Here is a 24100-nt window from a genome sequence, read left to right on the forward strand (position 1 = left end):
TGTAAAGACTGACCCAAATCTGAAGGCTTTTTCTGACAGTGTCCTGTGTTACTTCCTCTAAGCCAACCGCTCTAAATTGTATTTATTCACACTACGCAAATTACTGGCTTATTTAGCAATTGAAACACATTTACTTTTCAACTGGTTCTATGTATTTGGTGACATTGGTTGTTTGCTTTAGCAGGCTGGCTCCTCACCACATAACTGTAACTCTGCAAATCCCTGCCGACCCCCTCGAGCCAACAGCAAAGCCCAGGTTTTGCACAACCCTCCTTGGTTCGATGCAGGCAATGTTTAAATGAATAAAATTGTATGAGTGAGTGTAGAGAAGTGCTTTACTCTGCGTATTTCTGCAAACCAGCCTGGAGCTTGAGTTTTGTGGCAATGACAGACAATTGACATTGGCGTTTCCCCTCATTAACATGCTGTCCGGAGAACCCTAGGACAGGTAGTCCTCCTGCATATTCAGAGACAGCAGTGGAAAAAGGAGGACCCGCTCCTTTGCAATTTAGCTGAGGACAGCCCAGGCCTGAATTTCTGAAGCATCAGTGAAGACAAGAATCATACAAGGAATACACAATACTTACAGATACAAGGTCTACATGCTTTAATTATGAAAGCAAAACAAATAAACCCTACACAATTTAACAAACTGCACCGAGATTGGTGTAACAGATTATCAAGCCGTCATTAGCCTGTTGCCACTGCCAACATCGACTGTTCTCATCTTGGCAATCAAATCTAACGCATGCTTAAAGGCGCTCACACTTGTTCTCCTGCTGGGAGCTCTGGTAGAGGCTGCAAGGGAAGCCTTCCAAAGCAAAAGGGAGAACGAAAGCGGGGCTTTTCTTTGTTTTCGGGCAGCGATCCCCAAACGATGCCTCGTTTTAACCAAGCAAATGGTGAAGGGGAAAATGGTGGTGAAGGTGGGGGGAAAGTCGTTGTTTAGAGAGGGTTGTAAGACTGAGTATTAATTCCTGAGATAGCATCTTGGCATCTATAAATAGTTTCAATTTACTGTCTTCCTGAAACAAAAAAAGTTACGTCAGCTTTGACACTAAATAGAGAATCTGCTGAAAGCAAACTTGTATTCACGTGCTGGAAGAGATATTAGTCAAGAAACAGTGCAAACTGGACAGTGCATCTCGCTTCCCCGTCTGGGGACAGAGACCAACAGGTTACAAAAAATAAAGTTCTCAAGCGGTTGTAAGTGCGAACAAATATCCACGTCAAACAACATGTTGGCTGCAGCTGGAATGACAAAGTTATGATTAGCAAATGGTTTGGATGGTTGCAATAGGAAACACAGACCAGTTAAAGTTTAGAATGAGTTTTCTGGAAGTCCTTTTCAATCCCAGAGTCTTCTTTGAGAAGAAGGATTGTATACACACAGTGCTCCGAAGAGGAATAATCTCACATTAAAGTAAAGCAACGAATGCCCCTCGACACAGGCACACTACTACAGCGGTTGCATGGCAAAGGAGAGAAAAATTGTCACTGCTGCTTCGGTACAAAATTAATGAATCCACATAAAACTGCGTACACCAGACTCCACTGCTGTTCTGCCTGACGTAGAAAGGAACAGCCCCGGCCCTGCAATGATGCTGCTAAGACAACCTCTAATTTTAAGACGGACTGGCTAACTTTAAACGTGCTTTCCTGTATTCCAGGTATGTGCCATTGACTTCTATTGTACCTCCAAGAATAGCCACGTTTATACACCAGACCAAACATATGGCACCCTGGAGATTAGGCTTCTGCCCCACGTCGTAGAAGGAAAATCATCTCTTCTCCTCAAATAGGGACCAACAAGAAAGTCCTTGATATGCTTCTGGCTTAACTAAGGTTGAATGAAGCCAATGAAAGGCTTTGCCATCACCAAAAATCACCATTCTGGGTCCTGAGCCATAGGGATGAAGAGCAGTCACGCTGTCATAGAATCATAGAATGGTTTGGGTTGGAAGGGACCTTAAAGATCACCCAATCCCACAAAGCTGATGTTTATCATTTAAAACCGTAAGTTCGCGCTGAAAAGAGAGCTGTTTACAGGACGCGGGAAAGCAGAGGAGGTAGAAAGCACATAAACAAAGAGGCTCAACGTGGTAGTTTCCATCTTAAGATAAAGGCTTCTCTTCCTGATTCTAATCAGTAACACAACAAAATGTGCTGTATGGGGAAAAGTAAAGCAATGCAACGGTCTTTTGAAATCTACTTGTACATAAATTCACCAGAAGACTGGTTTATAATTAAAGAAGGTATCCAAGAAAGGAACCATTACCCTCTGTAAAGCTGCACTTCTCTCTCACTTGTGATTTCTTTTTAGCATCTGTCATAAGAAGAGAGTTTAATTTGGCCAGCTCTCGAATGAAGACACTAAGGCACATCGTCTCGCAATACAGATGGTGCTATCTGCCAGCTAAGAAAACTCGAACAACACCCAAGTTTTAGGCACTCACCACTTCCTTAGGTAGCTACACAAGAGTGCGCGTGCACACACACACTCAGACACATATATACACATATTTATAAAATTACTATGTGAAGGCATCTGGGCAACATTTACTTGAGTTACGAGCTCCATTGCTAAGCCTCCTCATTTTTTCAAATGGATTCTGTCCAACTTCAAACTGTTTGCAGAGTGTGACAGACTGGGCCCTTTAAACCGGTCCATAATTAGTCCACAGCCTCAAACAGAACAAGCACGATGGCAGAATATTAAAACCCCAGCAGCAAAATTAAATTCACCGACTTGAATGCTCGAGCTGCAGTGCTGCAGCCTTACAGAAACACAATACACTGGAGCTTAGAAACACGCAGCTATTGTAAAGAGAATTACAACAGCACATCATCAAAATAACGGCAAAATACACTTTTTTTTTTAAAATTTAAAGAGGTATTAATAAGTACAGATATCCATTCAATATATCACTTTTTAAATTGCTTTCTGGACTGAAAACAAAAGCCGATCTGACTTGTGGAGCTCTTATTCTTCCTGGTTTTCCAGACTACTTCACATCTACTGACCAGGGCGAGCATAAATTCCTTCATGCTGCTGTTTCAACAGGGACCAGCATGCAGTATTAGAAACAGGATTTCAGCTTTGTTTCAGGTCCTTAAGACTAGTAAAAAGCACTACAAAAATCCCATCATTCCCACTGAACAAACACCTGCTGGACATCAGCAGAGAGCTTACATTCCAGTAACACTGCCAACAGCGGTCCGAGGGGCAAAGTTGCTCAAAAAACACGCCAAGCGCAAAAGCACAGCAAGCCTCTCCCTTGCTAAATGCTCCTCGGAAGAACGGATGAAAATGTACTTTGCATTATGATACTCTATGATGATCCTCTGTAAAGTGATTCTAGCTTGCGCTGAAAGCTTTTGTGTACAGGCGTGTTGCAATGCACCCCAGAGACAGTTTGATTTGCAGACCAGATGTTTCACAGAAATAATCACAATCTGTATGGAAGTTGCATGTGACAAGAACGAAAATATTCCGAAATGAGCGCTGCGGCTCTGGCTACGCCTTTTGACATTTCTCCATAAAGATCTGCGAGGATTTGGGTTTTATTTAAATCCCAACCTTGTGAACGTCATACCTGCCCCGAGTTTCATGCAGAAGCCAAAACCACACTGTGCAGGCAGCGGCGTTTGCTCCCACTGCTCTGCCGAAACCAAAAAGACCATGGGTTCAGATGGTGGCCCGCCACGCTGGCCGGCATCGTATGAGCCCCATGCAAGCCCTGGCCCCTTTGGTGCTCTACCCCCAGCCAGCCCGTGTCGCCCGAGAGGGGACAGGTCCTCTGCCTGGCTGTCTCTGCCCTTGCTCTCCTGAATGTACATGTTTTCTGCCTAGCAAAATGAGGGTTTCTGCTCCGCTTATGCTGCCTTGCCACCAGTAACAGGAGACGTGACAGTACCGTGTCTGCTACTGACCGGACACGGTACTAAAAGGCTGAATTTTATTTCATTTTATTTTCTGTAACAGGCCTGTCAGCTAGTCTGTCTTCTCTTATTCCCTTTAATGCGGTCACATCCTGGACGGAAATGTCAGAAGAGTGCCGTATCATCTTTAAATTGACTTGACATTTTACCAGGGACATGCAGAAGCTTCAATGGAAAGCAAAAGTTAAATAATAAATAATTTGGGGGAACAAATCACTGGGCTGAGTCCCTGCATGGTAGCATCAAGCACCTGGACACGCTGCAAGCTGGCAGCAAACCAGGAGTGCCCAGTGGCTCCTGCTGACCTGCCCATCTCCCCTTTTGCTGCATGGGCATCTCCAAAGGGCTGCTCGAAAAGTGGGGAGAGAAAGCTATGAAAGAACCCTGATGGCCAGGTGGGAGTGGACCACCACTGTCTGATTTGACTGGGAACGAACCCATTTCCTACGTGGGATTAAGCTGCATGTGACCACCACCACCACCACCAGCAGTAACCTTCACAAGCAACCGCACCCAATGAGCTGCGCAGCCTGCGATTCTGCTGGTGCATCTGTACTTGAGTAATCCCCACGCTGCCTCTTCACCTCCCACAAACCTACTGCAAGGTAATTTGAGCAAAGAATGACTGTTATTGCATTCTTCCCGCCCACTGCCTTTTTGGATTACTGTTGGAATAAACCCCATGCAACGTAGGTCTTCACACAACCAGCTGTAATCAGAAAAGAACAAACTTCTACTGAGGATAAAATCATCATTTTCCTTCCTTTGAGGAAGTTTTCTGGTGTGTGAATCCAGGCTTTGAAAACCTGCTACGCTATTTCTTCTCAAAGACTTCACAGGTCCATGCATTATTATTTCTTAGGTAGCTAAGATGGCGCAAAACTGTGTTTTTTCACGGAGCACCCAGAGCTGGCACCCAGCCAGCCTTTGCCCAGCTGACTCAAAGCCATTCACCCTCGTCCAGCACTGGCATGGCAGCACTTGGCCACTTGGGCGAAAAGAGAGCTCGGCTGCTCTGTGGCCCCAGTCGAGATGTGGTATTCGGACTTGGCATCAATGAACAGCTCTGGGGCTCGCTGACTTCCGAACACCGCCAAGTCAAACAGAGCTTGCTTACTCCTGCTCATAAAAATCTCCGGCCTCAAGAAGGAACAGAGGGTGTTTCCACAACACAGCCTTGGGGCCTTCCAGCTGAGTTTGTTGGGGAGGCTCCAGCATCTCTGGGAATTCTGAAGCTAAAAACTGCTGCCTGCAATGTTTCAGCTCCCTCGACCCCCCCCCCCCAAACCCTAAGGGACCCGGGGGCTTTAAAATAGGGTCTAAAATGGCATTAAAGAGAGGCTGTGGTGGTATCTGCCAGCTTGCCGTTAATACTGCTGCAGGATGGACAGCGGGGGCTTTGCAGAATCAGTAACATTCAATGCAAGCCTTGAAATACTGGTAACATGCACGCGCGTTGCACCCCCAGGTCTCCACCGAAACTGTTGCCAAGACACCTGCGTGATCCATCTGCAGCGTAAGTGTGATAAATGCAAATTTGCATGTACAAACAATACTGTAGATCCCGGGGCGCGGAGGTGTATGTGCTAAGCAAGACCAGAAGGCAGCAAAACGATGCCTGAAAAGGCAGGCTAAAATGCTCCACTCTGCACTGTGCCCAAAGATGAGGGCTTTGCTATTATTAAGAACCTTTATCTCCCAGGAAACAACAGCTGTCCAAAAGCAGCATTTCAAGCAACGACTCTAGGGGTAATTCAAATTATGCAGTTTGCTCTGCTGTATCATATTGTACATCTTAATGAACAAAGCCACAAGGACAATTTGAACTGATAAAAAAGGGCTTGCCAGCGATAACAGCTGAAACGCCAAAGGATGGTCGGAATATCAATGCAGTTGGAGGATACAAGAAAAAGATCAAACTGTCATGCAGAAAATCTTTTCAAGCACCTACACTGAAGCAAAGCAACAGTGACAGAGGAAAAGCTTTAAAGGTCGTGCTGTTTTGGAAACTTTACCACTGTTCAGCTTTTCCTTCTGGAAAAAAGCAGCAGGTTAGCTTTTCAGAGAGCTTCCCCCAAACCTCCCTGCTGTAAAACCGCTTTATCGGCTCAGTGTGCCTTTGTAGGTCAAGCCTACGGCAGCAGCGATACAGGGTTGGGATGTGTCAAGCAAGAGGGGCCGAAAAAGGGACCCTTCGCTCCAGGCATGGACTTGGGTGGGTTTGGGGAGGGACTGGGAGCGCATGGGGGAGCACACTGCACCCTGCTAGCGGGGGAAGTAACGACCGTGCTCCCTCATACACCTGCACATCGCATTCCCTGTCCTCTCCCCATTTGCTGCACCTACTGATCTGGCTCATATTTGCTGAGCAGCGTCTATTACCGCTCACAGATAAACTCTTTGGGACAGGATCGCATTTACGTGTCACGTCAGAACACACGTAGAGTAGAAATACTGCGCGTAAGCAGGGAAGAAAGATGACCGTCATTGGAACCTGCACAAAAGGAGTAACTTACCAGGCACGTGGAGTAGCAAATGCAGCCCTCTGAGATCATTCTGCTGGATAGTCTTAGTAGGGGAAAATGAATCCAGAATAAGTTATCTCCCGTAACTCAAAAGGACTGCTTCCAAGAATATAATTTTCTAGGGGCAGCTGCTAGAGATGATGGCATACCTACAACCCGAGTTTGAACACAGAAACTGTTTCAGTGCAGGCCTCCCTCTCCTCCTTTTTTTTTTTTTTAAAATTAAAGCAAGACAATTGTTCATCAGAACTACTCTGTGGTTTCAGGGGACATGAACCAGGCCACTCTTATACAAGAAGTAGGGGGAAAAGGCAAAATAAAATAATATGAAGTCCCCCTCATCCTAAGGAATGGTTTTCAACGCGGCTGGCTGGCAGACGACTCACACCCCGCCTGCCAGTGGAGACAAGAAACACCCCGTCTGCTACCAAAGCACTTATGTCACACTAGAAGAGTATTTCAACGTTTTGGTGATTACGGGAATTAAGGTATCGATTGTCTCTTGAGGCTTTAAAAAGTGTTTCAACACTACTATGCTATGTAATTCTAGAGATTATGTTAATTTGACCTAATTTTTTCCAGCTACCAAGTCTCTTAGCTATTGAAGAGAAAAAGTTTCTGCTGCTTCATACTGCCTGCTTGCTGCCTGGAAAACATACACATGCGTGGCTCTGCACAAAGAAGGGAGGCGAAGCCTCCGCTGTCCTTTGTGGGAAAAGCACACCAAACTTGTGGGCAGAAGATGTGGAGACTCACATCAAGAAGACTCAGCATTCGGTCGGCGTCAGGGAAGATTATAAACATTTCTCTTATTGGCACAAACTAATCTTCTTCCAACTTTCCATAAGTGGTAACTGCTTGAATCGGTGAAAGGCGTCAAGGAGGCAATGGAGACCCACCCAGGTTTTGCCAAGAGGATGTCAGCAAGCTTTGAGCTTCAGATCTGCCATCATTGCAAACAAAGCTGAGAGAAAAACATAGGACAGCCACACACTCCTGATCCCAAGGGACTTCTCCTAGGCTGATAAAAAGAGCAACCCACAATTCTGCTTGCACAAGAGCTGCCGGTCAACACATCTTTGTGTGCGTCTAATCTTTTCTCAGTGCAGTCGTACCTCCCCCCAGTGCAGCACCCTCACAAAGTGCCGTGCTAATCCTCAGGCCAATGGTTTGCTCCGATGGAAAGTTACGGAGGAGAAACAGCTGGGAAAATGCCACGCCAGAAGGTCCTCCCTTCCCGGAAGACCATCATCACCCCTTCATCTCCACGTTCAAAGCAAACCCACAGGAGGACTTCAACAGTGATTTCTTACAGCTAGAGCCACGGCCTCGAGGATCACTGCCCAGCTGTAGCTGTGGGGGTGTTGAGCAACTCCTGGGTATCACCGACTCATCAGCGAGGCACAAAGCCTGCTGGGGCCACTACCAAACCCGGGCAACACAACAGCAGCAGCTAGACCATAGCTGCACCTGAAACCAGCTCGGACAGGGGGCCTGGTGATAGCCATTTCTGACTTTAAGAACCACCCGCCTCCCTTCCTTATTTTTAGTATGAAAAAGCTAGGAAACTACTGCGGAGGAGAGCCTAGAAGCCCAGAGGCTACTGAAAATTCACTAGTTGCAATGCTTGCAGCGGAAGAGCAAACAACAAAACTGCTATTTGTTATGAACAACCACTGCTTTGGAGCCTGAAATGGCAGGTGAGGATAGCGTGCACGCTTTGGAAGCCAGTCCTAGGGCAATCCCGCAAACAACAGGCTGATGATGATCCAGTTCCCGGGAAAAGGACAGTCATTCCTATTGGCAGGCACCGACGTAAACTTAACGGGATCTATGGAGCATCAAGACAAATTCTTCCTTTTAGCCTTCCCAAATTCACTGAAAGCATTAACAAATTACCGTAAAACAAAAGAAAACTGTATGCGTGTCCATTTACACCGAGACACACGGGACCGAGTTTCTCTGCAAACGGCTCTTAAGGAGACTTTGACAAAGCCTGAAACCTACTCTGAAATGAAAGCTGGTTAAGTTAAGAAATTAAAAACAGAATTGAAATAAAGCGATCAAACCGCAAAATGGGGAAGCGTTCATGGTAGAGCATCTCAAGCATCCAAACTTGGGTGCCTGGAGTTCGGTTTTATTGATAACCACCTGGAAAGAGGAAGACGGAGAATGGCAACGTCTGGACAACACGATGGTGGATGGCAGACAGCGCACACGCAGTGCGCATTAAGGCACGTTGGGAGAAAGGCTTCGATTGCTTGTCCATGCCAGTGGAGTCTGACTTGGTTGCAAAAACCTCAGAAGGAAAGAAGCCACAAAACACCCCGAGCAGGACAGTTAGAGTCAGCTGAGCAACTTCATAAAAGCAAATAAAATGTGAAGGCATTTACACAGGGGATGGTTTACAGCAACAATAAACATTATGCCATTAGCTATTCAATGGTCCGTTCTCACCTTCGGCTTGTCACCTCTACCTCAAAAAAAAAAAAAAAAAAAGGCAAGCAAAAGCAAAAGCAGCAGTTGAAATAGAAAAGATCAGAAAAATGACAATGCAAATGATTACAAAAAATCAGAAAGGCCTTCCTTATGAGTGGAGAGAGTCCGGTCTAGTGAGGAAGCATGACAAATGTGTGTAAAAGAGAGAGGAGTCTCGTGATCAGCTGGCTGTTTTTATTCACCTTTTCCCGCAAGACAGGGAAAAACTCAAAATGCTAAAAGCCAGCTCCTCAAAAAGGGTCCTACAGATGGTGTTCGACTCAATAAAAAAAGACTGGTGGAATTCAGTTTTCTGGGAGAGGGAGGTAGAGGGCTTACCACAGAGAGAGACCAAACACCTAGGCATGAGAAAAAAGCATCTTAAGTCACAGGAGGTGAATTAAGTTACTGAAGACCAAATGTCCTGCTTCTGCATACAAATTGCTCAGAAATTGATACTGAGGGGGTTGAGGCCGAACCAACCGCCCGTATTACGTGAGCTCTAAGGCTGTTTGTAGACTTCGGTGGAAAGTACCCAATATTAGCCACCAGTAACTGAACTGATAGCTTTTTCTGCCATGGCAATTCCCACGTTTCGGAAACATCTGCAGTAAGGACTGTCCAACTCGTCGAACTGCTGGACCAGGACTCGCGCTGTATGGTGGGCGTATTTGAGAAAAAAAATATATGCAAGTGATTGTTGTTTTTCCCCAGGCTTCATGCTCTGCTTACATACATAAAAGACAATAAACATTCAGGACATTTCCAATGGTTATGAAGGTACCATACCTGTGATGGTGGTAGGGATGGTGGTGGTAGTGGTGGTGGTTGTTGTGGGAGGAGGGATAGTTGTGGGGGGATCTGGATAAAATATAAAAAGGAAAATAATAAAAAAGCAAATTAAGAAAAAACAAGCAGAACACAACAGCGGTCAATTGTGATCAGAGAAAAACAAGGACGCTAAGAAGCAGCACGGCTGTCGGATGCCTTTCCTCCTCTAAAACCAGATGGTGACTGCCCAGCTGGCTTTAAGGACAGTGGGCCAGATCCTCAGCAGCTGGACATGGCTTCGAGCTCAACCCACGTCTTGGGAGCTGTGCACAGCCTTACTCTAGCTGGAGAATCTGGCCCCAAAACTCTCCCCCCTTTTTGCCTTCTACAATGCTAAAACAAAATAAATTAAAAAAATAAACAAAACCCAGCATAAATTAGTCAATGAGAGAGAGAGAAATGGAATGGGAGAGGCATAAGAAAAATAAACTGCACGCTTTTCATGACAAAACGAACAGTTTACATGTACAAAGAGAGACACGGTGGTGCTTTGTTGGTGTTCTACATATACATTTGAAAATCCAGGTGGGAGGTTTGTGTGAGTGGCTCTGCTGTGCATAACAGGCTAAATATCAACAGCACATGAATATATCTCACTTTCTTCCCAGAGCTGTTCACTTCGCTATTCTTCCCCTATGAATACATGGCAGCAGGATGTAAAAACTACTTCAAAGATAGTAATAATAGAAGGAAATGAGAACATTGTTACTTAATATAAATTTCAAGGTATGAAGAATTTCACCAAGATCTTTTAATTAAAAAAAAGGTCAGTATTTTTCTGACCATTTCAGCTGAATGTTCTTGGTTTTGCTACTAGGGCAGTGGTAATGAGAAACACGGATACGGTGATGTTTCTCTTTGTGACTGATAACCATTTCTCGGACATACATGATCTGTTGAGACTCAAACCGCTGCTGCTCTTCACAGCATGTATGTTACGTACAGGGGCACATCCTCATCAAAATTATTGGGCAGGAGAAGGTAGATATGAGAAGATGTAAAAGAAAAAATATGTATCAATGCCCAGATGATCAAACTGAATGCGCTAAGTAGTTGGGAAGACTTTGAACTAGGGATTCATTCGGCAATAATAGAGCATGAAACATTTCATGGGCTTTTGATTTTAGGATTTCTCTACAGCATGTCAACTTTTCATCACCAACACATCTGCTACTCTTTTATCTCCAAGCGAGCTCTCTCAGATTCCCTAATTAAGACATCTGAACTTTAATTATATGCTGCACCTTTATTATATTCCATACAACTTCCCAAAAGTTAAGAAACATTACTTCGGAGTTCGCTTCGCTGTGCAGCACTTATTTGCAGTTATATTATAAGCGGTTATTGTCCTTCCCCTACATCCGAAGCATCCCAGTCCCTACACTTACGAGAGGGCACTCCTTACCCACTCCTAATACATTTGTTTCCCCAGGAGCAGTGGAGACTGAAACAGCTGAAGCACAGCAGAACCACGGGAAGAAAGTCCTTGGCCTTTCACCAAACTGCATGGGGATGATGCCATGCAGCAGACTCTTCCTCGATAAAAGCAAAATAAAATATTGTGTGCTAATTGCACTGGAAGTTTCTAGCAAACGTGTCTGCCCACTGCCATGGGGAGGAAAAGCATGAACGAATTTTGAAAATGAACATGCCTTCGGAATGTGCCAATTCACTTAGACATCCTTATACCATGTGCGCAGCAGAGGAAGGTGTGTTAAGCACAGCTCAGCAGCAGTTATTTTGCAAGCCCTGGCTGCTGGAAGCCATTTGCACGTAAAACCATTTAACTGCATGGGTATGCCTTTGGTATGGGGACTACACCAGCCCTGCCTCTTGAGGAGGTGTGCCAGACCACGGCTCTGCTGTGGCTACCACTGCTCCCCGATGACACCTCAGGTGTGGAGTGTCTGTAATTCCCCCAGTTCCCAAGTTAACGTGATTTGCGGGAGCTCTGCACCGACAAGCGGTGAGAGCTGGCCCCGTCGGCAGTGAGGCAGAGGACAAGCAGCGAGGCACATCCTCCCACCAACTTTCACACTACGCCTACAGAGACGTGTCTGCAAGGACATGGATTCCAGTGGTGCCTCTAATATTTGCTGTCTTGTAGTGGGGAAAGGTGGCAGGGGCTGGAGACGTAAATGCTTGCCATTGACGAGTGAGGCAAGACCAGCACACTCTGGGCATGCAGTGGAACTTGCCTTCAGCGACAGCTCGAGTTAGGTTCTGTACCCAAAGGCTTCAGGTGACGCCACAGCCCAACTGCTTCCTCCACACCAACAGCTCTGGACTTCTCCTTTTGAAATTCAGGGTTAAAAGGATTCTTTATGCCGTCCAGAGTGCCAGATCCTACCAGGACGCTCCCGAACGTGCAGAAACTGGACGTGATGGGATGTAAAACCATTATCTGCCCACGAGCTCCTGACAGACCACGAAAAGTGGCTAAAATGTCTGCTGGATGCCTGAACTAGAGTCCACAGGTTTACATCCCCTGGGAACCCACATCTGCTTTCAAATAATACTGGCTCAGGTCTCCTCCCATGGATTTAATCCTGAGGGGGAACAGCACTGCACAAGTCCTGTGTGGTCTAGTTCTCGCCCACATCCAAAACGCAGAATAACTAACAAGTGCAAGAGTTGCTACAAGCTCTAAATCCCAGGTCACTAACATTGGTGAGGGTTCATCTAGTGGTCACTTGGGCCAAAAGAGGTACCTAAAACTATACGAGGAAGGAAACCACCTCATCTACAACTGCTTTATGGCAGTAGGATTCCCCAAGTTTTAAGCTCATGGGGAACTGCCTGTGCCCTATTTCAACTTCTTTATTCTCCACAATGTTAGTTGTTTCTCTAAACATGGATGTAAATGAGGTATTTTTTTATACCATGAGCATACCAATTATTCCATCATAAACGCGTATCTGACTTCATTTTGTAAACTGGAGTCTTTTGGAGCTGTAGGCACTAGAAAACTACCCGTATGATGTGGTAGATGACTTCAATTTCAGCTCAAAGCTGTAGCTTTGCTATTATCTTCAGCCTTAGGGCAAGTTTCTAAGACTGGGCTTAAAATCACTCATGTGCAAGCGGCATTTGGACAGGCGAGATGAGGTTCTCAACTATTTGTCTGGATCAGAGCAAGTACAAGAGAATTTGGACTGCAGAGCTTCAAGCGGCTGATGCATGGAATGAACTTCAAACCAAAGCACGTTACTGTCCCATCCGAGTAACAGGCAATACCCACCACGAGCTCAGCCCAGCCACGCAATAACCACTCTTAACGGATAAAGTTTAAATACGCAGCCCAAGGGAATTGCTCATAATTAAACTGGGGGATCACTCTTGAAGTGCCTACTGAATCTTCATTATATGCAACGCCTCGTGAAAGGAGCACAAGGTTTAAAGCAATGGCAAAATAATGCAGAGGAACGGACGAATTAAAGTAGGTACTTAATAGCGCTTTAAAAAGATGCTGAGGCATGTTTTAGTATCTGCTCAGCCGCCACAGATAGGCTTAAGGCATCTCATTCCTCCAGTTTATTTACTGGTTTGTAACTATCTGGGGATGCTGGCTGATTCTTCGGTAATTTAACTTGCTAACGAAAGACTGGGAATCCGCCCCCCACCCCCAGCCCCAGCCCATTGCTGAAGACACTTGAGAAGCTATTACAAAAAGGAAAAGGAATTATCGGAGAAGTCCTAGGAGAACTGTCAGGCCAGAGAACTTCACAGTTCTCCCTGTGTCCCTGCTCTGGCTTTTCCTTGGGCTTCACCTGACAGCACGTGAGTGCCGCGGCAAGCCCACAAGCACAACTCCGGAGGAAGGAGCTCACCGGACACTGGAATAGGCTCTGCACCCGATGCACGACACCGAGAGTTACAGAAGCAAAAGAAATGGTTTTCCAGCCCCTACCCCAGCCCGGTATAACGTAGACGTGTTGGGAGCTCTCTGTAAATCTTGCGTTAAGCAAAACGTTAAGTTCTGTCAAAGCTTTCAGAGCGCGGTATGTTGCAATTATGTGTAAATGAGTCTAGAAGAACGGTGGTTTTTCTCACGTACCGTATACAAACAGCATGTAATCCGCATGTGATTTCCCCACCGCGTTTGAAGCCTCACAGCGGTATGTACCATTATCTGTTTTGTTTAGGTTACTAATGAGAAGGTTTGAACCAGACACTACAACGTGTTGAGGCATCTCATCATCTACTCTTAACCACCTCATGTCCGTAGGCCTACAGAGGAGGGAGAAAAAGAAACAAGCACATTACTATTTTCCTATGGTAAAGATGGCATCTTCAATAGTTCATCCACAGACAGAAAGCCCAAACCAAGAAAAACTGTAAAGAAATAACACATACTTTTTTGCACTACTCAAGCCCAGATGCTGTCAGGCTTCCTCAATTTAACTTTATTTTAACCCAACAGGAAACTGTATCCAGACCTTAAATTTTCGGAAAACACTGATGCAAGCAGGAAGAAAGGTCATTAGTGGTTAATCATTCGCTTTTTCCGTAAACCTGAAATCTTTGAGGCTACGGACTAAATGAGCATCCACAGGGTACTCTGAGTGCAGATCTAGACAGCGTGTGGCAGAACGAGTACATTTTTGTCAAATGTGAGCCCTTCCACAAAGCTAGGCGATGGACCTGTTTACCTCCGCAGTGGCCGTGCCGCTCACTAAGAGCACTGCAGATGCTAGAAGAGAGGAACACCTTTCTCCTCTCCCCCAGTCCCGCCTGGCCAACCGGCAGCCTCTCTCCTGCATCCCTTTGCTAACAGAACCAAAAGGAGTATCAGGTTTACATCATTCAGGGAATGAAATAGGATGTTTTGTTAGAGCTAGTAAAGAAAGCGAGTGCTGTGGGGCTTGGGAGTGTCTTTTTTTTTTTTTTTTAAAATTCTTTTATTACTACTATAGTCTTCAAGCAGCAGTAGGGGACAGGTCAGGTGCTCCTGAGACAGCCATCCCCAGCAAGAAAATCACAGCTTCTTTCAGGGTGACTCAACAATAAGCTCTTAAAAGGGGAGCTTTAGGCAGTCCAACAGTCTTCAGCCTGCCTAGTTCCAAAGTTTGCAAGTTGGCCTTTGCTGGGAGCTCGTGCTGCTGGAGGTATCTCATAGCTCGGGCTTTGCCCAGCGCCCAGATAGTAGACTACTATCATGAGGTAGAAGCTGCTGAAGTTTCAACATCCCAGCCACAGTACTGGGATGGATACAACACTGAGCAAAACCAGTTGGGTACCAGCTGCCTGCTACAAAGCTGACATCTGGTTTTGGACAAGGGCTTGGCGCTCTCCTCCCCGCTTCTGAACTGTCAGCACACAAGCCACGGCATGGGCAGCAGAAGCTCTTGCGAGAGCAGAATTGCAGTTGAATCTCAATAAGGGTGGAAAGGGTTTGGATGCTCCCGGCTACGGTTTTCGAAGGGCTACTTCTGATTTGAGTGCCGAGACTTCCCACGCTGCGCGCACTACACAGCAGCCTGTTTCTCATAGACGTGTGTCACCCCACATTTCCTAAAAGCGATTGTTTCAGTATCTTCCCACTTTTGTCATAGTCTTGGGGGGGCGGCTGTGTCTGATCTAACAACATATTAATACCAGAATAGAAATTTCTACTCTCTGGTCTTTTGTTCTCCTCTGAGCTTCCCTCCCCCAATGGTTATGTTGCCAAATTTTGCAGAGAAATGATTTTGGTTAACTGGAGAAACGTCCCTGTTTGTCTTAAACCTCTGTAAAGGATTTTATGAAATATCTTTGTTTTAAAAACATCGAGCTCAACACAGCCCATTATTTTCCTGTATCTTTTCTTCCACTTTGAGAGACACAGGTGAAGTGACCTACATAAATGAATTCCTAGCACATTACTAGCATCACCGTAACTTTAAGTGGCATGCTGCTGGGGAGATGTGTCTGTCTTATTTAACGTGTGTACGTCTTATTCATAGCCTGGAAGAAAAAAAAGTAAAGAAGCCTATTCATTAAATTCCCAGATGATAGCAAATGGGAGGAACAGCAGTTACTCATGAGAGGAGGAATGCAAAGGGGCTTTGACAGACTCTGAGCAGGGAATAGATACTAAAATGGAACTCGGCAGGGGACGTGCCAGTCTCTAATGTACGGGGAAGGAGTCAGCCTCGTGCCGAGCAGAAGAAACTGGGAAGCAGGAATCAACAAAATAATCTAGGAGAGGAGGTATACTACCGTGGAGGATAACAGTACCCCAAGCCTCCTCGCTGCTCAGCGCTCACACCCTGCCTGCTGCTGCCCACAGCAGCAGAACTGTCAAACTAGATGGCTTCCAGTTCGACTATACCTGCAGGAACTCCTTAGCTCTGGCACGCTACCAAGGAGACACTGACAGGTTTCAGGGATGTTTGCAGACATCTTATGAACATGACGAAAATAAAAAAGGATAGTAAATACTTGACAGCCATAAATCCAAGTGGAAGAGGAAGTATTAAAAGAAAAAAAAAAAAGTCGACAAAACTTAAATCAGAACAACAATGGAAGTGTGGATGAAAATCTACCCTCCCTTGCCAGGATTTTCCTGATGCATAAATTTCTTTGACTACATAAGAAAGCCTCAAGGGCATGGCCAGAAGAGGAGAAAGAATAAAACTTGCATTTCATAAAAACCACACAGGGCACCAAAAAGGGAGGAAAATCATCTCAGAGTCTATACAAGCAGAAAGACAGACTGCCTTACCTTAGGGATCCATTCCACTTTTACAAGTGCTCCGTTCTTTGGTGCCAGGCTTACTTCTGCGTACTGGCACCTCATTGGGATTCAATACGCAGGCCCCTGACCTCGCTCTTGCAGATTAATTGCAACTGCTTGCCACCCCTGCCATTCCCTGGGGGAAGAGGCGTACAGTTGTGGGGCCCTTCCCTTCTGCACCTGAGGGCTGGCTGCATGGTGGCCGCCAAGAGCTCTCCTAGGAGCTCTTTGAGTGGAAATCCCTCAGCTGTTAGTTATATGGGAATAAATGCAAATCAAGATAGACGTCTTAATTGTGCAGCAGATGCTCAAGTGCAGAAAGCATCTCTCTCTTTCACACTGTTACGTCATCTTCGCAGCAGAGAATGGCATATCAAGCGTCTGCAATGGCAACAGAGGCCAACCAACGTCCGCGTGCTTCTGCGGCATGACCCCGTCACCGCCGGACAACCTGGTCCAGCCTGGGGAAGCGTCCAACTTACTGTGGTTTTCCAAAAGCTGCGCACGTCAGTTCAAGCGGCTCCCCTTCTCTGGTGAGGCCTTGCACCGGGTAATTCTGAGAAACCCGCACTTGAGGCTTATCTGCAGGACAAAAACATCAGTTCGTAAGCCGTCGCGTCACAGGATCGGACCGGATCAGATTTGCGTGCGCCCACAGCAAGAGGTGGTCGCCGCCGCCGCTCTGCACCGTCTGCCTGACCGTTTGCCAGGCCTGAGCGCGGCATGTGCTCCCAGCCGAAGTGGCTGGCAGCAGGAGAAGGTGGAGCTGGCAGCGCTTCGCACACCGGCCGGAGCGCCACGCTTCCCCGGGAAATACGTTTTGCTGCACCAGAGTTTATCTCTGAACTCGCTCGAGCTCGAAGGAACTCATTTGCCTTCATGCCGAGGTGACACCAGAGATATCTGTGGTGCTCAGAATTGATAGGTTTTACTGTGTATCATATATTACTGTATGACAATGCTTGGTGTCCACGCTATTAATGTGTTGGGCTTTACAAGAGATGCTTGTTAGAAACACCAAAAGAAGTCACAGCTGCTGCTGCTTTTGTTTAAACAAGAGGTTTTATTTTGTCCAAACGAAGCTCTTCTAAATCCTAAAATAAACACAGAGAGTTAAAGCATTTCTAGTTAGGGAGCCAACTCAAAAACACTTTAGCAAGACCCTGCAGGGGAAAAAAAAAAAAGCCATACCACAAACCTAGAGTCCACAATTAAAAAATTCATTACCCCCTACAACTGAAACACAGATTAAAAACGCCATCTAAGCTGTAGCTAAAATGTTATCAGTGCAAGAAATCAATTCAATGCTACAAATGCCATTAAGCCATATATATTTTTCAGGAATTTACTCAACTGTAAGGAACAAAGGCAGGCAAAAAATCAGTATGCATAAAAGTTGAAACCATTTAAATGTTTCTATTTCCTTTGAGAGTAACTGCTACCAAAAATATTGGCTTGCTGCATTTTATTAACTGTGTTTAACTCATTAACATGCTTCCTATGGAATAATAGAGATTAGAAAAAAAAACCCATGTCAGGATTTAACCAATTTAAACTCTCATAATTTTCAGTAATGGAATAAGCTACACCGGTAAATCCTCTCCTGAGATGACTATACCACAAACATTTTATAAACTAATCCCCATTACAGATGCTCCTCGCAGCTATGAAACTCGGGCGTCTCTGCTGGCTGGAAACCACGGCAGACGTGTGGGGAGTGCGAGGCTTCGGGGGTGTCATGTGTCTGAGGTGCAGAGTCCCAATTCCACTGGAGATGCGGGTGACTTCAGCGTGCCCAAAAACACACCTAATCCTTTGCACGTGTGAAATGAAGATGTGGAAGCGACCAGGGTGAGGTCCAGGCGTGAGCTGAGCTAAAAAAGGTCCTTTGTAGGAGGGTGAAAGAGCCTCCGAGTGTGCCCTCGAGCCAAACCCCGGAGGCAGACCCATTCCCGGCGTACCCGGGCTCCCCCATCTCCCCCATCGCGGCAAGGCGCGGGTCCAGCCAAGGCGGTCCAGGCCTTGGAGCCCTGGGAGGGACGCAGCACAAGCATGCACAAGAAAAGCATGGGAAGGCAAAAAGCAGCACTGAAATACTGCACTAAGCTTGGTCTCCGCCACGAGCATTTACACAATGCATAAACGCGGGAAGACGAGCTAACCCGAGTATTATGCAGCAAGTAAATCACAAACAGCATCTCAAACGCTGCGCTCACGCTCACCACTCTCATTCACAATTCCCACCTCCCTGGCCATCTGCTCACTCTTTATTACTTGCTTTGCGGCAGTACCTACGAGCCCATGCCAGAAACATGGATGCTATTGTACTCTGTGCTGTAGAAAGAGCAGAAAACCTTTTCAGCCCAATTTACATGGGAACAGGACTACAGCACCCTGTGATGAGAAAGCTCTGCACAACATCTTCTGCAGCTTGCCTCTCCTGTTGCTCCCATCCTGTTTTCATTAGATAAATTTCAGTATTTCTAATGAGCTGTTTACCAGCTGACAATTACTTATGGAAATCAAGAGGAATACACTGAAGGCTCGCTGTACTGAGAATGAACTGCAGACTAAGTAGGCTCTCCCAAAACTACAGGAGGTAAGCCCTTCCCTTTCAGCTTTCCAGCCCTGCAGTCTTCATGAAACAAATGAAAGCAGCAAAGTGAACCCCTACTACTTGGATCTGGACACCACAGAGATGTCACCTGTAATAGAAATCTGGGCTTTATTAGCACACGTGCACGCACTCGTGAAGGCAAGAGCATTCCCAATGGAGTTATCGCAGTAAATGTTCCTCCCAAGCAGGACTCACCAGCATGCCAGTAATTACAGCGGGCACTTGTGAAAATGCTTCATGAGTCTGAAGGATTTGGAAGGATGGCTGGGCACTCGGGAAAACTGACATTCTCATCAGGCTTATGGTATACAAAAAAAATTTCTCTTACACTTCAACCAAGAATTGGGGGGTGTGTGTGCGTGTGCCTTTTTTTCCAGGACATGCCTGTAGAGAATCTTAAGTTCTACTTCTGCTGCTAAGAGTCCCATCTCAAAGTCAGTGTATTTTCTTCAGATTATGGACTCTGGTAGCAAAGCTTTGCAAAATGCCGAGCACCGTGGGATCCTGAGCTCTGTTCCTACACAGGACTGTGACATTTAGTAGCCTACACTGGTAAAGGCGTGATGATTTTCAGTGCCTGGACTTGCAGTTTGGCACCTATTAGCTGCTTTGTTAAAAAGGCCACATTCTAGTCGCAGCATCTGCGGCTGTATAATCTGGGGCAATGACTATCTCGGATAGTGAGCCAGGGCGTAAGGCAAGCAGCGGCAGAGTTTTTACTACCAAGCGCATTCCAGCAGCCTGAAATCCTCGACTTGGAACTTCATAATATCATACCACTGGATTACTACATAAAAATAAACACTTGCATCTATGCATCTAAGCTGCTACATACTCTACCAGTAGCCAATTAGATCTAACAACCCAAAGCTATTTCCTAGCATGCCTCTTTCTAGCAGCTTAAAAAACCCAGCCTAGTAATTTAATAAGGCACCTTTATTAAGCTAAATTCATTCAAAAGCTAAGAGTGATATACAAGGTTAAATACCAGTAGTCTAAAGGTTATGCTGTAGCAGCAACCAATTTGAAAAACTTATTACAAACCCATTCGGCGTTTGATGAGATTTCTTTTACAACAGGCACACTGTGTGTCTGCAAGCGGGGGAACCACAGCCTTCCCGGAGGGGACAGCACGTCCTGCTCCTCGCCCCGCCGGTCAGTCACGGTGCGCGCCAGCCCGACCCTGTGCTGAAAAACGCTCCTTCCCCGCCTCCCCGCCAAACAACTCTACTGTAATTTCTCAAGCAACAGAGATGCTGAAGAGTCCTCCAGCTGAGGCGTCGTGCTGAAGCGGCAGGTGCTCGATGGCTCAGACGGAGCCCAGGCGACAAGGCAGGAGGGCGCATCTCCCCCCCCGATTTCACCGGCCATCCCAGGCTGCACCCACTGACGATGCATAGCTTTAAAGCTCTGTGGTTTGGAAGCTACCAAGACACTCAAGTTATTCTGCATTTGTCCCAATTCTTCCTCTTACGAGCTGCTCGCCCAGTTTTTGTGCCATCAGCAAAAAATTATTAACAGTGACTTTTTAGGAACTTCAAATGCTTTGTGGGAGCACTGAACAGGATCGGGCCAAGCACCCAGGCCAGTGCAGTCACTCTAAAAATACCATCGTTTGCTGATTACTCCCTAATGACTATCCTTTGAGATCTGCCAGTTAGTGATTTCTTAATCCGTTTAAATGTGCGCTTCATTGATAATACTTAGATCTCATTAATCGGCCAAGATAAAACATTATAGCGAGTCCAGTGCCCTACAAAAGCCTAAGCCTATTATTTCTACCCACTTCCTTTCATCAGGCCAACCTACAATCTCCAAGGCAGGCAAGCTCACCATCTCAAAGCCCATCGCCGGACGGATTTGGCAAGCGCGACCTCTTCATGTGCCCAGGGTACCATGATGCTCCGGCTGGGTCAGCCTCAGGACCTGCGCCGCACACCCCCTTCCCACCCCGCCGCTCCTCCACGGGGCTGCACCCAAAACCAAGCCAAGGGCAACTGTCCAGCCCCCCACAAGCGCCTCTTTCCAATGGCTGGCATAAGCTCTGCAGCTCCTAGAGGTGTGCAGCAAGTGCTCTGGAGGCAGTAGTGGCACGGGTTTCTCTAGCCACCCACCCTGTGGCTAAATTCTCAGACATCACAGCCAGCAAGGACGCTAACATGCAGTAGGCATGACTGTTATCTGGGAGTATGACCTCGCGCCGAAATAAAAAGCTGGTTTTCTTGGGAAAGGCAAGAAGGCACATGAAAGGTGGTTACATTCTCGCCCTCATGCCTCTCCCCTGAAATACAGTCAGAATATGCATAATGAGGAAATGACATGCAGTAAATGTAACTGTGGTCGTATCCAGTAATTTCACTGTGCACAAGAGCTACGAGAAGCTGCTATAGAAAACCTGCATTGCACTCGAGGTACACGTTCTTTGGGGCCATGCCAATCATACCAGAGTGGAATCATCACACCACAGCAGCTCCTGGTCCTCCAGCAATCTCTGTGCAAGTGATATGGCTCCTACAATGCAGCAATCTGTCCACTCTAAACACAAAACCTGCACCAAAACAGTCATTAATAACACAGGAAAAACATTTTGGGGAACACTGCTTCTTTTCTGAAGCCCAGGTGACTCCTAACCCTTGCCAACCACCACCACCACCGGACCAGTGAACCCTTCCCAGCCGATGCCCTCCCAGCTGAGCTTGGAAGACAGCCGAAAGCTGCCTTCCCACGTGCTGCTTTGGGGGGAAACTGCACAAAAACACGAACGAGGAAGACAAGCTCTTGAAAACAGGCTGGAGCTCAGAGAGCTCTGCCGCAGAGCGGGAACAAGCACCGTCTGACAACGCTGCAGTTCTCCTTGGCGGTTCAGCTGCTTACGGAGCGGCCACACAGCAAGAGGGGCTACCCAGGACCTTGGTACATTTTCAGCACAGGATTTCTCTCTCTCTGCTCCAAATACAGCTAAAGATGTACATTAAGCAAATTGCACATGACTATACATGGCCGCTTTCTTCCCGGCAGACAAAGACATGCTCCTGCAGTGGGTCTGGGACAGAGGTACGGCAGCGCGCCGATTGGTGTCTTTTGCAACGCCAGACTGTTTGCCAGCAGAGAAAACTACAACATGGATTCTTTCAATGATTCAGCTGAAAATGCTCCTGCCTGCACTGTCACATTAGGTACTGAGTCCAAGTTTTAAAATCCATTTTACGATTACTGTATTAATTCCTGATGTGCACCTCTTGGCAAAAATGATGACAGATGGCATCCTCAGGAGAAGGATCCCACAGGCCAAGCAGAGTTCCTGCCCGCTTTAGGTAATTCCAGCTTCAAAATCACCCAGATAATACTGCATACATCTTTCTTCAGAGGGGCACTATTTTATCCAGCTCCTCATCTCTGCATAATTCCGTGGCCCAAACTAACTATTCAAATAACCTGACTTCTGGCAGTTTCCGTATCTTACCACACTGGCATGCTAGGGGAAGAGCAGGAGCAGTACGTTCTTCAATATCAAAAGAAGTCAGTGACATTAACATTTATACACAAGAGTAAATACAGCTGTCACCTTTATTCTAAAACCAAGAAGCCTGACTTATAAGGAAATGAAGTCTGTGTCAGAGACAACCCAGACCCAGCAATCCTGGGTATCTTCTGCTCACCTTTTGCAAGGACAAAAGTCTGCATTGCTGATTTTCAGCCAAAACACAGAAATCTATTAAATGAATAGACGCCGTGATTAAAATGATGAATAAGCGGATGAGCGGCAGTTCACAACTTGTCTGGAAGAGCCTTTCGACCCCAAACACGACTTTGCAAACTTCGCCCTCGACTAAAGGGATTTAAACACTTAGCTTGTAGCAGGAAAAGGAAAGCCAAAGCCAGACAGGTATTGTGGTACAAACCCTTCCCTGGTAAATATTTGAGTGCACGTCGCTGCTTAATGCTTGCGAAAGGCAGAGTCCAGGCCGTACTGTGTGCTCCTCACTCCCAACAACATTCCTCCGAGAAAACCTTATTAATGAGCTTGCAAACGAGCACCCAACTGGGAAATGTCACAAACAAGAGTGGCTAATGCCCCAGAAAATCAAATAACTGAACACTTGGCTGATTGTGGTGCTTTTCATATTTACTAAAAGAAAAAAAAAAAAAGCTTTAAATCAAAGTTTCTGAAGGGGTCAACACCTCACTGAACAAAACAAGTCATTTGTTTGTTTTTAGAACTCTCCAGATGATAAATTACATTGATGTTAATCACCTCACTGCATACTATGCAATTAATAGCTGTATTCGATAGAAATGTAAGGATTACTGGAGATGCAACAGCATACATATATGGCCAATTTTGAACATAACTGGGCGCAAAAAATTCTCCCATCGTATCAGCAGAGGCCATAACAGATTCCATCGGTGTGTATTTTAAAAGCACACATGTAGATATTATAAAAATGAATGTGCAATGAATTATAACTTTGAAAAGCAACAAAAACCAGCCCAGAGAAAATGCCAAATCAAGCCTTCGACACTTTCACTTCCAGTATCACGTAATGAGATAAGGAAAAGTACCACAAAGGCTGAACTTAAACGCCTCCGAGAATATCTGGTTCCATTCAATTCCTTAATGATATTTTAATGCATTTTGTTGCTTCATTTCCTTTCTAAAATTACACTCAATGCGCTGGTCTTCCAGCCCTCATTGACGGATCTGAATCACAAAAAGAAAGCAACTCCAGCCAGAATCAGGGGATATTTTCAAGCCAATACCGTGCAACATATTGTGGCCACCCATTGCACAGGGTTATACGTTCACTGGCGTGGCTATTAATCATGCATGAAAGTGTTATCGTTACTGTGAGTACATGGCACCATTTGTCAAACTCTGTTTACTTTTGAGAAGCATTACCAGGAGGGATTCATACATATTACAGAGTGCTTGTTTGCAGAGATTTCTTTTAATGACATACCCTACATTCACGTGGAAGAGTTTATCTC

The 24100-nt window shown here is 46.0% G+C and overlaps 1 protein-coding gene across 1 annotated transcript in view; it reads right to left on the bottom strand.

Annotated features, from left to right (window-relative positions):
* Positions 1–24100, bottom strand: part of CADM1 (cell adhesion molecule 1) — a 54840-nt gene that overhangs the window by 18595 nt on the left and 12145 nt on the right. Inside the window, exons 6-8 of the mRNA XM_010575089.1 lie at positions 16977–17076; positions 13834–14006; positions 9735–9806 (exon numbers count right to left, since the gene is read on the bottom strand). Of these exons, the coding sequence (XP_010573391.1) occupies positions 9735–9806; positions 13834–14006; positions 16977–17076 (345 nt within the window). The remainder of the gene's footprint in view (positions 1–9734; positions 9807–13833; positions 14007–16976; positions 17077–24100) is intronic.

Source organism: Haliaeetus leucocephalus, unplaced genomic scaffold (assembly GCF_000737465.1).
Source record: "Haliaeetus leucocephalus isolate CR32 unplaced genomic scaffold, Haliaeetus_leucocephalus-4.0 Scaffold450, whole genome shotgun sequence".
Taxonomy (NCBI): domain Eukaryota; kingdom Metazoa; phylum Chordata; class Aves; order Accipitriformes; family Accipitridae; genus Haliaeetus; species Haliaeetus leucocephalus.